The sequence below is a fragment of the Eumetopias jubatus genome, unplaced genomic scaffold (assembly GCF_037043125.1).
Source record: "Eumetopias jubatus isolate StellerSeaLion01/CBP00866 unplaced genomic scaffold, mEumJub1_p1.0 scaffold_5, whole genome shotgun sequence".
In the NCBI taxonomy this organism is placed as follows: domain Eukaryota; kingdom Metazoa; phylum Chordata; class Mammalia; order Carnivora; family Otariidae; genus Eumetopias; species Eumetopias jubatus.
The window spans coordinates 7,061,609-7,079,507 of NW_028274811.1; the positions used below are offsets into that span (position 1 = coordinate 7,061,609).

Here is a 17,899-nt window from a genome sequence, read left to right on the forward strand (position 1 = left end):
GGAAAAATACCTTTAGTCAGAAAACTGTAGAACACTTAAGAAAGAAAGAAAAAAAGAAAGAAAGAAAGAAAGAAAGAAAGAAAGAAAGAAAGAAAGAAAGAAAGAAAGAAAGAAAGAAAAAGAAAGAAAGAAAGAAAGAAAGAAAGAAAGAAAGAAAGAAAGAAAGAAAGAAAGAAAGAAAGAAAGAAAGAAAGAAAGGAAGGAAGGAAGGAAGAAAGGAAGAAAGGAAGGAAGGAAGGAAGGAAGGAAGGAAGGAAGGAAAGAAAGAAAGAAAGAAGAAAGAAAGGAAGAAGAAAGAAAGAAAGAAAGAAAGAAAGAAAGAAAGAAGAAAGAAAGAAGAAAGAAAGAAAGGAAGAAAGAAAGAAAGAAGAAAGAAAGATACAAAGAAATGGAAAAACTTCCCATGCACATGAATTAGAGAAGAAAATTGTTAAAATGTCTATATTACCCAAAGCAATCTACATATTTAATGCAATCCCTATCAAAATACCACCAGCAGTTTCCACAGAGTTAGAACAAATAATTTCATAATTTTTATTGAACCAGAAAAGATTTTAAATAGCCAAAACAATCCTGAAAAAGAAAAGGAAAGCTAGAATCATCACAATTCCTGTCCAAGCTATATTACAAAATTATAATCGAGACAGAATGATACTGGCACAAAAACAGACACATAGATCAATGGAACAAAATAGAAGATCCAGAAATGTACCCACAACTGTATGATCCACCAATCTTTGACAAATCAGAATTTATATCCAATGGAAATAAGGCAGTCAATTCAACAAATGGTGCTGGGAAAACTCGACAGTAACATAAAAAAATAAAACTGTATCACATTCTTACATCATCCACAAATATAAATTCAAAATGGAAGAAAGACCTAAGTTTGGCAAAGGATTACATCAAGATCCTGGAGGACAACACAGGCAGTGACTTCTTTGATATCAGCCATTGCAACTTCTTACTAGATGTGTCTTCTCAAGCAAGGGAAACAAAAGCAAAAATAAACTATTGGGAATTCATCAAGATAAAAAGCTTCTGCAGAGTGAAGGAAACAATCAACAAATGTAAAAGGCAGCCTACAGAATGGGAGAAGTTATTTGTAAATGGCATATCTGATAAAGGGTTAGTATCCAAAATGTATAAAGAACTTAAACACCCAAAAACTCGAACTCAACACCCAAAAAACAATCCAGTTAAAAATTGGCAAAAGACAATTAGACATTTTTCCAAAGAGGACATATAAAGTTCCAGTAAATACATGAAAAGATACTCACCACCACTCATCATCATGGAAATACAAATCAAAATTACAATGAGATATCACCTCAAAACGGTCAGGGCTGTTTTGGCTAAACTTAACAACATAGGAAACAATAGATGTTGGCAAGGATGTGGAGAAAGGGGAAAACTCTTACAATTTTGGTGGGAATACAAGCTGGTGCAGCCACTCTGGAAAACAGTATGGAGGGTCCTCAAAAAGATAAAAATAGAACTACCCTACAGAACAGCAGTTGCACTACTCATTATTTACCCAAAGAATACAAAGATACTGATTCAAAGAGATATATATGCCCCAATATTTATAGAATTTTTATAACAACATTCAAATTATGGAATCAGCCCAAATGTCGTTTGACTGAAGAATGGGTAAAAAAAAAAAAAAAGGTGGAATATTAATCAGCCATGAAAAGAATGAAATCTTGCCATTTGGAAAAACATGGATTGACTTAGAAAGTATCATGCTTAGGGAAGTAGGTCAGTCAGAGAAAGAAAACTAACATATGATTTCACTCATATGTGGAATTTAAGAAACAAAAGAAGAAGAAAAAAAGAGACACAAACCAGGAAACAAACTCTTACCTATACAGAACAACCTGATAGTAACTGGATGGAAGGTGGGGGGTATGGGTTAAATAGGGGATGCAGATTGAGGAGTGCACTTGTTGTAATGAGCACTGGGTGTTCTATGTAAGTTTTGAATCACTGAATTCAAAAACAGAAACTAAATTTACACTGCATATTTACTAACAGGAATTTTTTAAAAAACTTGAAAAAATGATCTTAAATTTTTTAAAAAATACAATAAAATGATTATACATAAAAATGTGAAATATAGAGGTGTGTCTGCATTTCAAAGTTAAATAGTAAAAGTTATAGATATATTGCATATATAAACTTTCTTTAGGGAATTTCACACAGTTTTTTTTTTAAGATTTTATTTATTTATTTGTCAGAGAGGGAGTGCTCACAAGCAGGAGGAACTGCAGGCAGAGGGGAAATAAGCTCCCTGCTGAAAAAGGAGCCTAATGCGGGACTCCATCCCAGGACCTTCTGATCATGGCCGGAGCCAAAGGCAGATGTTCAACCAACTGAGCCACCCAGGTATCCCATACACAGTCAGTTTTGTACAAGCTTGAAATTTTGGGCAAATCGAACTAATATTAGTCATGACTTAAGGGCAGCACACTGACCCATACACTTTCTCAGGGCTCCCTTGACATCACTATTCCTCAGACTGTAGATGATAGGGTTCAACAAAGGAGTGAAGATAGTATAGAAGGCTGACACCACTTTATCATGGTTAGCTAACCTATATGATTTGGGTCTCATGTAGATAAAAATAGCAGCTCCATAAAAGAGTCCCACCACACAGAGATGTGAAGAGCAGGTGGCAAAAACCTTCTTGCGGGCCTCTCTAGAATGCATCTCAAGAACAGCAGCAAAAAGGAGAATATAGGAAATCAAGATGAGAGAAAATGGGATCAGGAGCATTAATACACAGCAGATGTACATCACATACTCAAAAACAACTGTGTCAGCACAAGCCAAACGCATCAGAGTAGGGGCCTCACAGAAGAAATGATTGATCTCATGTGCATCGCAAAATGGGAAGCTCAGGGTAACAGCAGGCTGCATGAGTCCATCAGCTGCCCCCAGGAACCAAGACCCCACAGTCATTCTCAGGCATAATTGCCAGCTCATGAGAATGGGGTATCTCAGTGGGTGGCAAACAGCCACATAGTGGTCATAGGACATGGCTGCTAAGAGGAAGCACTCAGCCCCTCCCAATGACATGAAGAAGAAGATCTGCAACCCACAGCCAGCGGGGGAGATGGACTTCAGGCCAGTCAAGTAGTCAGCTGCCATTTTGGGCACAATGGTGGAGACCAGCAACATATCCATGAGGGAGAGTTGGCTCAGTAGGAAGTACATGGGCGTGTGGAGCTGGACATCCTGGTGAATCAGGAAGAGCATGAGGGCATTGCCTACTAGAGAGCTGAAGGCAATTGTCAGAACCATCACAAAGAGAAATAGGTGGGCTCCTGTGTGGTTAAAGAGTCCTAGAAGAATGAAATCCGAGGTGGTGTTCCAAATGTTCATGATTTCAAACAAGAGTGACACTGCAAATGAAGAAATAAATGACAGTTTTCATCATTTACAATGTTCTACTTCAAGTATATTCTTCATGAAAAGAATTTGTGTGAAAATGTTGAAACCTTTTCCAAATCCCGCTTATGTGATTTCCAATGTCTTTCTAACCTGGGCATAAAATTAATTTCACCTTTTTTTATTTTCATTACAAGCACTTCAAAGGTTTAATTAGCTTAATTAGTATAATGAGTAAAATTTCTTGATAAACTGAATTAAGTTGTCAGCAGGTCTTGTGCTAAATGATATCAACATAATGGAGAAGAAGTAAAATATTCCCTTTGTCATTTACATTTGGGCTTGCTTTTATCATGTGTAATCCACATTCTTAGAATTAAATCAATGTGTTCAGCAGTATAAAACTCATGTACTTATTAATGAGGGCTATGCATTTCTAGTATATCATAATATATTGAAACCAACCAAAATTGGATAATTTGCCTTGTATTGATTAATCTGGGAAGGTATTTTTCCTTTCCAGAGAAGATAATTTATATTCTCGGATGTACGGACTAGAAGGAATTAATCTGTAGATAGAAGCATAACTCAATTAGGAATTGTTAATGTATTAATTTGACTTTATCAAGTTATACACTGAATACAATAATCACCATCTTAGAATGTTTCCCAATGCAATACTATGATACTAAATGCAACATTTCATTAACTGTATAAAGGGATTTTGTATAATGATACTCTTTCCTGTGAAAGTCACAGAGACACAATCCTTTTTTGAGGAATGAGAAAATAAAGCTTATTAGTGCCCAAACAGAGATAAAATCATTTCTTCTTCAGTCCCTAGTTAATCTAAATCTCTAAAATTATTTTCATCTCTGATCTGCTAGTACTGACACTTTTCTCCCTTGTTGAATGAATAGGATCATACTTGAAGAGATGAAGATGCTAATTCAATATCAAAGATGTGGTCTAACTTAATGAAATGGCATGACAGGAATCCACCTCTTCTATGGCTATTGTATTTGCCCACAATTTACATATGCTTCTAATACTGGAATGCCAATCGGGACAGAGAAGACAGTGCAAAAACTCACTCAGTTTCTAACTCCCTTGCTTGAGCATCATCACTGTACTGACAGCATTTTACTTCAGTGTTTTGGTTGGTGTTTCAAGGTTACACATTATAGAAACACACTTCTTTCTCACTGCATTTTCCAAAACTTTTGTATCTGCACACATTCATATCTGTAAAACTTGCATTCTGTACACTTAGTAACTGTATAAATTCCCTATGTATCTCTCTATTGTCTTCATGAAGGACATCAAAACCCTTGTAACTAATTTCTTCAACTTGAAGAATTCTTACTTCCATTATTCTAAACTCTCTCATTCTTGAAAAATAATAAAACTTAAAACTTGCTTAAAAGTCAATCTGTAAGTTAATAACTTGCAGAGTGTTGGGAAAATTTCTTAAAATAACTTTTACTATTGTATTGTCCCCTTTTTAAATGTACTGTCACTATAATGGCATTATGTACATTCACATTATTCTGCAACCACCACCAATATCTATTACCAGTACTCTTCATAATCTAAAACAGAAACACTGTACCCATTAAAAAATGATTTTCTGTTCTTCTCTGTCCCTGGGAACTGGCAACAACCATTCTACTATTCTCGCTCTGTAAAATTGACTACTATAGGATCTTTAGTTTAGTGGGATTACACAGAATTTGTCTTTTTGTGATTGGCTTATTTCACTTAACATCACATCATCAATGTTCATTCATGTTGTAACGTGTCAGAATTTCCCTTCTGTTCTAAGTTGAATAGTATCCCTTTGTATGTATATAAAACATTTTCTTTATTAATTCATTCCATCTATGGACATTTGGGCTGCTATCATTCACTTCATTTCTACATTTAAAGAAAAATTTAATGGGATTTTTGATAATTTTTTAATCTTTATAATGTGAACAGATATAGCTTAATAATATAGCAATTTGATCTACTTTTCTTTCATTTACACACATGCAAGAGAGATGCATTTAGAAACTCATAAAACCTAAAATTACTACATTTGGCAAATAATTCTTATTGTGATACTTTTGATGTTCAAGTGTATAATTTTGGTTTTCTTTTAAATTTGGAATTATTAGTGCTTAACTTTTGGATGGAGATAGGTTATGTATGTATGCATTATTTTAATGTGAAATGCGTGTATAAAAATTCCTTAGATTCATAGATCTAATCGTCTATTCAACATGCTATTTGTTTATAGTATTAACTAGTAAAGTCAACTAAAGGTGTCAGTTACATAAAATCAATGGTAGGAAATTATATTTTTTCAAGAAATAATAATGTTAAATTATTTTTTTATTAAAAATCTTAACTAATTTTCAATATTATATGAAACACAATTTTTCGTTAATTAAAATATTATTCAACCTACACAAAGATGATTCTATAGGATAACTCCTAACAAATTGACTATGCAAACAAAGTTGTCAAAAATCAAAATGAGAATTTAACTTACCTATAAATAAAATATCTAAAATGTCATTAAATGGAAGAATGAAAGTTCAACACTGACGAATGTAAGGAATTGGAAAGTTTAGTAGACTGATTTTTTGTTCTCTCTACTATGCAAGAGCTATCTTTTTTTATGTTTTCAGTTTTTTTTTACTTAGAATTGTGCTAAAATTGTGATAATATTACTTTACATTATTAAATAATATCTTTTTCAGTGAATAGAAGGCATGGATATAAATTCTTTTTTTTCTCTCATAGTGTAATCACAGAGAATTTAGAGTATGCTGAAAATTTTTGTTCTGTATTTTTCTGATCCCCATTGCCCTAACTTAACCTAAAAACTTACTTTTTTCCCCTCAGAATACCAGGATCATCAATCTGTTCTGTTAAAAATAAAATAATAACAGCAAAATCATTTATTTGACTGAACTGAAAAGTTACTGCAAGAGATTTAACCTGATGATTCTGTCAATCTGCATGCCTTAGTTTTTCACATTGTGGGATAGATAAACAAAAAAAAATTATTTGTAAAATGAAATAGAGAAAGTAATGTGACTTTGGATTTTCTGGAGTTCAGAACCGATAAACAAATTACTAAATCTTAGAGATTATTGTGACCTACTCACAATGATAAAAATGACATCAACAAGCTCGATCTCTATCTCCACTGAGCAGAATCATCCTATTGTACCTCTTTGGGAAGTGGAAGGATCTTATAGTCTGGCAGCATCAAATTCACTCTTATCAGTGTCTAGAGTGTTCTATTAAGGGGTGTGGCTTATTGACATATTTTGCAAAAAAAAAAACCACTTTATTAAGATAGCAGACCTGCATAAATCTGAGTCTTTGGATGCAAAAAATTTTTAATTTTCAAAGATTTTAAAGATTACCAGATTCCTACATTTTTTAAATCTTATTTTATTTCATTATGTTAGTCCCCATACAATACATCATTAGTGTGTGTGTGTGTGTGTGTGTGTGTGTGTGTGTGTGTGTTTTAAAGATATTTTTAATTAATTGCAAAGCAACACATAATGATTGTACATCATTTAGGAAATGCTAAAAAACAGAAAGTAAGGAATTATTCATTTTCTCACCATGTAAAGACAACAACTATTAATATTTGAAATTTTTTTCTTCTAGATTTTACAGTGAACACTATTGGACAAGTCAACAACAGCTGTTGAGTGCCACAAATGTGAAATAAAATAAGGCTGTTGTCTTTCGAGCTGGGTGGGGATATAAATCGCTAAATAAATTTTATTACTGTAGTGTGAAGAAACCCAAATGAATATTGGAAAGTTGTACATCATTAGTTTTTTTTATATAGTGATCCACGATTCATTGTTTTCGTATATCACCCAGTGCTCCATGCAGTACATGACCCCCTTAATATCCATCACCAGGCCAACCCATCCCCCCTCCCCCCTCCCCTCTAAAATCCTCAGTCTGTTTCTCAAAGTCCATAGTCTGTCATGGTTCATCTCCCCCTCTGATTTCCCCCCTTTCATTTTTCCCTTCCTTCTCCTAATGTCCTCCATGTTATTCCTTATGTTCCACAAATAAGTGAAACCATATGATAATTGACTTTCTCTGCTTGACTTATTTCACTTAGCATAATCTATCCCAGTCCCATCCATGTTGATGTAAAAGTTGGGTATTCATCCTTCCTGATGGTTGAGTAATATTCCATTGTATATATGGACCATATCTTCTTTATTCATTCATCTGTGAAGGGCATCTTGGCTCTTTCCACAGTTTCGTTATTGTGGACAATGCTGATATGAACATCGGGGTGCATATGGCTCTTACTTTCACTACATCTGTGTCTTTGGGGTAAATACTCAGGAGTGCAGTTGCTGGGTCAAAGGGTAGCTCGATTATTAATTTTTGAGGAACCTCCAAACTGTTTTGCAAAGTGGCTGTACCAACTTGCATTCCCACCAACAGTGTAAGAGGTACCCCTTTCTCCACAACCTCTCCAACATTTGTTGTTTCTTGCCTTGTCAATTTTTGCCATTTTAACTGGTGTAAGGTTGTATCTCAATGTGGTTTTGATTTGAATTTCCCTGATGGCTAATGATGATGAACATTGTTTCATGTGTCTGTTAGCCATTTGTATGTCTTCTTTGGAGAAGTGTCTGTTCATATCTTCTGTCCATTTTTTGACTTGATTATTTATTTTTTCGTTGTTGAGTTTGAGAAGTTCTTTATAGATCTTGGAAATCAGTACTTTGTCTTTAGTGTCACTTGCAAATATCTTCTCCCATTCTATGGGTTGCCTCTTTGTTTTGTTGACTGTTTCCTTTGCTGTGCAGAAGCTTTTTATCTTGATGAAGTCCCAAAAGTTCATTTTTGCTTTTGTTTCACTAGTCTTTGGAGATGTATCGTGAAAGAATTTGCTGTGGCCGATGTCAAAGAGGTTACTGCCCACGTTCTCCTCTAGGATTTTGATGAGTTCCTGTCTCACATTGAGGTCTTTCATCCATTTTGAGTTTATCTTTGTGTATTGTGTTAGAGAATGTTTGAGTGTCATTCTTTTGAATATAGCTGTCCAATTTTCCCAACACAATTTATTGAAGAGACTGTCTTTTTTCCATTGTATATTTTTCCTGCTTTGTCGAGGATTATTTAATCATAGAGTTGAGGATCCATATTTGGGCTCTCTATTCTGTTCCATTGGTCTATGTGTCTGTTTTTGTGCCAGCACCATGCTGTCTTGGCCATCACAGCTTTGTAATATATCTTGAAATCAGGCAACGTGATGCACCCAGGTTTGTTTTTCTTTTTCAACATTGCCTTGAAGATTCGGGGTCTTTTCTGATTTCATAAAAATTTTAGGATTCTTTGTTCCAACACTTTGAAAAATACCATAGGTATTTTGATCAGGATAGTTTGACATCAGGCAACAAAGAAACAAGAGCATTGAATGACTGCACCAGTCATTCACTGGACCAGATAAACCTCATAGATTTATACAGTACAGAACATTTCACCTTAAAACAACAGAATACACGTTCGTTTTGATTGCATGCAGAACTTTTTCCAGAATAAACCCCATACTGGGTCAAAAGTCAGGTCTCAACTGATACCAAAAGATTAAGATTATTCCCTACATATTCTCAGACCATAATGCTTTAAAACTGGAACTCAGTCACAAGACAAAATTTGGCAGAAATTCAAACACTTGGAAGCTAAAGACCACTCTGCTCAAGAATGTTTGGGTCAACCAAGAAATCAAAGAAGAACTTAAACACTTCATGGAAACCAATGAGAACAAAAACACATCAGTCCAAAACCTATGGGATACTGCAAAGGCAGTCCTAAGGGGGAAATACATAGCCATCCAAGCCTCACTCAAAAAAATAGAAAAATCCTTAATTCACCAACTAAATTTGCACCTTAAAGAACTAGAGAAAAAACAACAAATGATGCCTAAGCCACGCATTAGAAGAGAAATAATTAAGATTAGAGCAGAGATCAATGAATTAGAAACCAGAAACACATTAGATCAGATCAATGAATCTAGAAGCCGGTTCTTTGAAGGAATTAATAAGATCAATAAACCACTGGCCAGACTTATCTAAAACAAAAGAGAAAGGATGCAAATTAATAAAATTATGAATGAAAGGGGAGAGATGATGACTAACACCAAGGAAATAGAAACAATTATTAGAAATTATTATCAACAACTATATGCCAATAAATTAAGCAACCTGGAATAAATGGATGCTTTCCTGGAAACCTATAAGCTGCCAAGACTGAAACAGGAAGAAATTGACACCCTGAATAGGCCAATAACCAGTAATGAGATTGAAGCAGTGATCAAAAAACTCCCAAAAAACAAGAGTCCAGGGCATGATGGATTCCCTGGGGAATTCTACCAAACATCTAAAGAAGAAATAATACCTATTCCACTGAAGCTGTTTCAAGAAATAGAAAGAGACGAAAAGCTTCCAGACTCATTCTATGAGGCCAGCATTACCTTAATCCCCAAACCAGGCAAAGACCCCATCAAAAAGAATTTCAGACTGATATCCCAGATGAATATGGATTCCAAAATTCTCAACAAAATCCTAGCTAATAGGATCAAATAATACATTAAAAGGATCATCCACCAAAACCAAGTGAGATTTATCTCTGGAATGCAAGAGTGGTTGAACATTCGCAAATCAGTCAATGTGATAGAACACATTAATAAGAGGAGAGAGAGATCCTCTAATGGATGCAGAAAAAGCATTTGACAAAATATAGCATACTTTCCTGATTAAAACTCTTCAGAGCATAGGGATAGAGGGAATATTCCTCAATTTCATAAAATCCATCTATGAAAAACCCACAGTGAATATCATCTTCAATGGGGAAAAGCTGAGATCCTTTCTCTTAAGGTCAGGAACACATCAAGGATGCCCACCCTCATCACTATTGTTCAACATAGTACTAGAAGTCCTGGCAACAGCAATCAGACAACAAAAAGAAATAAAATGTATTCATATTGGCAAAGAAGAAGTCAAACTCTCTCTCTTCGCAGATGACATGATCCTTTATGTGGAAAATCCAAAAGACTCCACCCCCAAATTACTAGAATTCATACAGCAATTCAGTAATGTGGCAGGATACAAAATCAATGCACAGAAATCAGTTGCTTTCTTATACACTAACAATGCAACTGTAGAAAGATTCCTACATTCTTTCAGAAATCTGTGATTCATTAAAACTGAAGTAAGAGAGAATCATCTACAAGCAAAAGTAAAAAGTAAATAAATGTCCATGAAAAGGAATGGTTTAAAAAAATACATCAGTGATTGAATTAATGTGATGCTGGCACTATTTCTTAAAACTTTGATGAGGGAGATTACAGAGTACAGTATTGAGAGGTGAAGTTTTGTCAAAGACAGTGATTAAAATGATCAAGCCCATGGTAGTATTTAGCTATTTTTTGATAATTAAACTTAGTTTGAGTGCTGTGTTGTAAATTTGTTAGCTTGTATCTTTATGATCTTATTTGATTTCATTTTATATTTGTAAGTAAGTTATAAAATATATGATAAAAGCAATAACAGAGCTAAATGTATTTATTTTGTTAAGCACTTTACCTTTTAATTCCATATGAGTTGTTTTCAAAGATTTTGTTATTGTTTGTACTGTATATTTTCAGGTTCCAAGCAAACATTAGTTTGTGGCTACATTTTTACCCTGCCATTTGCCTTGCTTGCCTAAGAATATATATATAAGAAAAGGTTATGTGGATTAAGTAGTACACATGTTGTAATGAGCACCAAGTGTTGTATGGAAGTGTTGAATCACTATATTACATACCTGAAACTAGTATTATACTGTATGTTAACTAACTGGAATTTATATAACAACTTTAATAAAGAATATATATGAGGATCACATTTCATAACTGTAAAATTTAAAAAAATCTCATGGGATAATTAATGGAAAATGCTGCCTCTGTACAAATGTGAGATAATATAATTGCTTAATCCATGTGAGCTGTAAGAATTGTCATTTATTTGTTTAAGAGGGAAGCACATTGTAGAATTTAATTAAAATTCTGCCTTTGGATGTTGAATCTTATCAAAGTGACAAATCTAACTCTGATTTAGAATATTATTGACCACCTGACTGAAAACAGCATTAAGTCAAGCTATATTAATTTCTGGGAAAAAATACAGGCTCCTAGCTAAGACTGAGAATAACATTATAGACAGGTAGTACACCAAGTTTCAAGTAAGACTTTCAGCAAGAGTGGAAATAAAATTTTCAGTAAATATTCATATTTTCCTGTTTTGAACTCTGCTGGTCCTCAGGCCAAAGGGCTGTTAAACAATGCTCTAGTAAAACAGGTTGTCACTGTCCGATGGGGTAAATAGACTGTGTGTTATGGAGATCAAATGCTTTGCTGATTCCCAGGGGACAGAAGAATGAGGAACAGATAAGCTTCATGTCAGAGGAGGAAAGGCACATACCACTTTGAACTCTCTAAGAAAATTACAATGAAATTACAGTGAACCTGGGCATCTAAATTGAGATTAGTTTAAGACTATTTATAAGTGTGTGAGCATAATTGTGGGAAACCATAAAGAGATTGTAATAGACCTCCATTTTAGCAAGAGCAAGTTTTGCCACAATTCTCCCCTGCAAGCCTTCAGGGATGAAGAAGACTCCAGACTACATGTACCAGGCTGTGTGGAAAACACCTTACAACAGGTGCTTTGACCCAGACAAACAGGAGATACCGGAAGCTACAAACCAGCAAGAAGGAAGCAAAATTAATAGAAATCACTCTTTTTTTTTTTTTAAGCATCCCCAAGTGACATATTTGCAAGAAAGATAGTGGCATTCAAAAAGTTTATTGGGAGTATTCTAAGGATCAGCACCCATGCAATAAAGGAAGCAGGGTTGTGCACAGGGAGATGTTGAACTGGGAGGCAGACCCAATCAAGTTCTCAGCTACCCTGGGTGGAGTTCTGAATTTGCCCTTCCATGTGTTCTTGCAATAGGGCCCCCACAGAAGAACTCTTTGAATTTGGCCTACTGCTAGGAAAGGATCATGACCATAGGCTAGGGAGTTTTCCTCAACCAAGATCAATGCTTGCACCTTTTTGTTTAATTAAATTCAATTGTTTGACTTTTGCCCACAAGGAACATGCTGGAATGAGGAGCTCAAAACATCGGCTGGCAGGTCTGGTTTTTGGTTTAGAGTTACTGTTAATATGTCTCTGATGAAAGCATCATTCCTGAACTGGGAACCTGGAACTCTATCCAAAAAGCAAAGGTAAATGTGCTGGATAGCACATATTGCCTATACGGTTCAAGTGTAATGAAGATACTCCATTATAAAAGAGTGTGCCCTAGTATCAGCTCAGACTCTGCAACCAACATCTCTTGATTTCCCTAGTGTGTCCTTGCTCTGTACTATGGATTCAACTGTGATCCCCCAAACTGTTATAATCTGTACTCTTAAACCAAATGTGATGGTATTTGGAGATCAGTCTTTACAGAAGTTATTAAGTTATTATTCATTCATTCATTCATTCATTCATTCATTATTCTTTTAAAAATTGAACATAACATGATAAAATTAAATTTAAAAAACTGAATATATTTGACACACAGTGTTACATTAGTTTCAGGTGTACAACTTAGTGATTTGACTAGTTTCTACACTCTGCTATGCTCACCAAAAATGTAGCTATAATCGGTTCCATTACACACCTATTAAAATATCACTGACTCTATTACTTGTGCTCTGCCTTTTATTCTATGACATCTTCATTCCATAATTGGAAGTGTGTATCTCCCACACTTCTTCGCTCATTTTGTCGAACCCCAACCAACTTTCCCCTTGGCAACCATCAGTGTCTTTGCATTTATAGGTCTTATTCTGGAATATTTTTATTCATTTATTCTAGATTCCACTTAAGAGTGGAATGATAGGGTATTTGTCTCATCTGATTCGTTTCAGTTAACATAATCCCCTCTACATCCATTCATGTTGTCTCAAATGGCATGATTTCATCCTTTTGTTGTCTGAGTAATATTTAATTGTGTGATTGTGTGTGTGTGTGTGTGTGTGTGTGTATTGCGTGTACCACATCCTCTTTAGCCATCTGTGTATTGATGGACACATAGTTTGCATCCACACCTTGGCTACTGTAAATATTACTGCAATAAACATTATGGTTTGTATATATTTGTATAATCTCTATTGTTTTCTATGTATAGTATTCTGTTGTCTGCAATTTATGGCAGTTTAACTCCTTCCCTACCAATCTGGGTAACTTTTGTTTCTTTTTCTTGTCTGATTGCAGTGGCTAGGACTTCTGGTACTATGTTGGCAAGGAAGTTGCATATTGGACATAGTTGCTTTGTTCCAGATCTTTGAGAAAGAGCTCAGGTTTTCACAATTGGGTATGATATTAGCTGTTTTGTCATTGTTGTCATTGTTTACTTGTTCGTTTTTATATATGGTCCTTGTTATGTTGTGCTATATTCCCTCTAAACCCACTTTGTTTAGATTTTCTTATGACTGGATGTTTTTATTATGAATGAATTTTGTTAAATGTTTTTTCTGCACCTACTGAGATAATCATATGATTTTTACTCTTTATTTTGTTAATATGGTACCTCATGTTGTTTGAATTGCAAATATTGAATAATTCTGTCTCTGGTTTAAATTCCACTTGATCATGGTGAATGATCATTTTTACACATTGTTAAATGTGAATTGTTAATATTTTCTTGAGGATTTTTGTATCTGTGTTCATCAGGAATATCAGCCTATTGTTTTCTTTTTTGTAATATCTTTGTCTCATCTTGGTATCAGGGTAATGCTGGCCTGATAGAATGAATTTGGAAGGTGTACTTCCTCTTCTATTTTTTTGAAATAGAATATGTATTAACGACTCTCTAAATGTTTGTTAAAATTCTCCTGTGAAGCTGATGATTCTTGGACCTTCATTGGGAGATTTTTTTTTAACTTTTTCATTGTTAATTTTTTGTTTTAATTTTGAGCATAGTTGACACACAATGTTACCTTAGTTTTGGGTGTACACCATCGTAATTTAACAAGATTATACATTATGTTATATTCACCATGAGTGTAGCTACCATCTGTCCCCATACGTTGCGATTATATTATTGACTATACTCCTCATGCTGTGTCTTTTATTCCCATACTTAATTCATTCCATAACTGGAAGCCCATATCTCCCGTTGCTCTTCATCCATGTAGCCCAATCCCATGCCCCCACCCATCTTAAAAATGGAAATAATATGTGATTCAATAATTCCAGTATTGACTATATACACAAAGAAAGAAAATACCAATTTGAAAAGCTATATGGACTTCTCTATTATTGCAGCATAATTTACTTCTCTATTATTGCAGCATTATTTACTATAGCCAAGATTTAGAAGCAATCTAAGTGTCCAATAATATACTAACAGATAAGGGAGATGTGGAATATAGATATAGATAAATATAGATAAGTATAGATATAATTTCTAGAGTTTTTGTTTGTTTTTGGTTACTGTTTCAATTTAATTGCTAATAATTAATCATTTCAAATGTTTTATTTCTTCCTGATTCAGTTTGGAGTATTGTTTTTAGGAATTTATTCATTTTTTAGGTCGTCCAAGTTGTTTCCATATGTTATTGCCTAGTAGTCTCTTATCATTCGTTGTATTTCTGTGATGTTGATTGTTATTCTATTCATTTGTATTTTCTGTCCTTTTTTGATAAGTCTGAGTAAACTATTGTTTTGTTTATCTTTTAAAAGAACAAGCTTTTGGTTTATTTATCTTTTATTATATATAGTTTATTTCTGCTCTGATATTTATTTTATCCTTGTTTTGACCTTCAGGTTTTTTTAATTTATTTTTTTATTTTTCTAGCTCTTTTTGGTGAAAGGTTATATTCTTTATTTCTTTAAATTTAATTAGTGGACATATAATTCATCATTAGTTTTTGATGTAATGTTCAATATTTCATTAATTGCATATAGCGCCCAGTTCTCATCACATCATGTGCCCTCCTTAATGCCCATCACCCAATTACTCCTCCCTTTCTGCCACCCTCAGTTTGTTTCTGCAAATCAAGGGTCTCTCATGGTGTGTCTCCCTGTCTGATTTCTTCTCATTCAGTTTTCCTTCCCTGTCCCTATGATCATCTGCACTATTCCTTATATTCCCATATGAGTGAAACCATATAATAATTGTCTTTCTCTGCTTGACTTATTTCACTTAGCATAATCCTCTCCAGTTCCAACCATGTCAGTGTAAATGGTGAGTGTTCACCCTTTCTGATGGCTGAGTAATATTCTATTGTATATATGAACCAAATCTTCTTTATCCATTCATCTGTTGAAGGACATCTTAACTCCTTCCACAGTTTGGCTATTGTGGACATTGCTGTTATGAACATTGGGGTGAATGTGCTCCTTCTTTTCACTACATCAGTATCTTTGGGGCAGATACCCTGTACTGCAATTGCTGGGTCATAGGGTAGCTCTATTTTTAACATTTTGAGGAACCTCCACACTGTTTTCCAAAGTGGCTGTACCAACTTGCATTCCCACCAACAGTGTAAAAGTGTTCCCCTTTCTCCATATCCTCACCAACATTTGTAGTTTCCTTTTTGTTAATTTTTGCCATTCTAACTGGTGTAAGCTGGTATCTCATTGTGGTTTTGATTTGTATTTCCCTGATGACAAGTGATGTTGAGTATTTTTTCATGTGTCTGTTGGCCATTTGTATGTCTTCTTTGGAGAGATGTCTGCTCGTGTCTTCTGCCTGAAAAGATTTTTTGAAAGATGAAAGCAGTTAAGATCAGTAGATACCTAAACTATTATTTTAATGATATATTAACAGTCTTTAATTGTAATTATGTACATCATTTTTTCTCAGGTATATATGAAACAAATTCTTTTGGTTTATTTTATTGCTTTTCGTTTCCCTGCTGTAAAATGGGTAGGTTTTTAGGTGGTAACTGAGAAACTTTGCCTCCAAGTTAATGTTTTCTTCTTTGTTGTTAATATATTGGGGGTGTGTGTGTGTGTGTATATATATATATATGTATATATATATATATAATTGTTTCCAAACTATCTATAGCAATCATAAATTCCTTATTTCTCTCTATATAAACATATTAAGATCAAGTTTTTTCAAAGCTGTATTGGAGCATTTTGAAACTAAGGCCATTTAATTAGCTTTAAATGTTTAAGAGGAGACTAAGAAAATATCTCGTGGGTAATCTATACAACTGGTAACAGATATTTTAGAATAAATAACATTAAATATCCTGTAAAAATTATTTGAATAAATCAATGTCAATGAATTTAATGAAAATATCATTAGGTCTTTGTGAAAAATGAGATGCAAGTAAATATTAGAATGTTATGTTAGAAATAAAGGATCATTTTAGAGATCTTTCTTGTATTTTTAAGAATTCTATGGGGCATCTGGGTGGCTCAGTTGGTTAAGCTTCTGACTCTTGATTTTGGTCCAGGTGGTGATCTCAGGGTCATGAGATTGAGCCCTGCATTGGGCTCCATGCTCAGGGTGCGGTCTGCTTTGATTCTCTCCAGCTCTCCCTCTTCCCCTCCTGCTTATGCTCTCTCTTTCTCTCTCTCTCAAATAAATATATAAATCTTTAAACACTAAATAAATAAATAAATAAATTCTACAAATTATGCAATTCCTCTTTTATCACACAATATCTGTTGTTATCTTACCCTAATGCATTAAAATGTTGAGAAAACCAGGAGACTTTTAAATGAGAGTTAGGGTAGGATTATAGGAGATCTATAATAGACATCTTCACTATGGTGTACTTAATAATAGAAAAGTTATTTAAGTATTCTAAGATTCCATGTACTATTTTATGTTTGAAGATATTAAAGTCTAGCTGATTCAGTCCAGGAACTATGGGGAATCTACCATGGATCCCCCAGCACATTCAATGCCTCATTGAACCGGAGTTGTCAGCTGATTTCCATTTTAGTTTCTCTGGTAGGCACAATGTAGAGACACATAAGTACAAGAGATACTGTTCTTGTCACTATATGTCCCAGTGTTGTGACTTCAGTGAAGTATTGCAAAACAAGGTACTAAAAAAATGTTATCAAAGCTATCTATGTATACTGACAAGAGTTATTTATTTATTTCCTCTATTAAATCAATGATCTATACTTTGATATTATTAAATAAAGTAATTTTGGAAAGTAAATATATTGTTTTTAATAATATGTAATAGAATAAATTACACCTTTATAAAATTGTTTTGTGCATCAATTATGCAATGATTGTGAAATGCTAGTATTTTTATATTGACTTTCCAACTAAATTTTCTCTTGGAAGTGATGCATAAAGAAGAAAAGTACTATGCTTTATGACAATTTATGGTTTTTCTTCCTCAAGCATCACTTCTAAGAGAATAGTATGTTGGAAAGTCAATATAAAA

At 34.0% G+C, this 17,899-nt stretch overlaps 1 protein-coding gene across 1 annotated transcript; it reads right to left on the bottom strand.

Annotated features, from left to right (window-relative positions):
• Positions 1-2,451: 2,451 nt before the first annotated feature.
• Positions 2,452-3,387, bottom strand: LOC114200268 (olfactory receptor 2T33-like). The gene has a single exon (XM_028092323.2). The coding sequence runs from the start codon at positions 3,385-3,387 to the stop codon at positions 2,452-2,454; it is 936 nt and encodes a 311-aa protein (XP_027948124.2).
• Between the last annotated feature and the right edge of the window lie 14,512 nt (positions 3,388-17,899).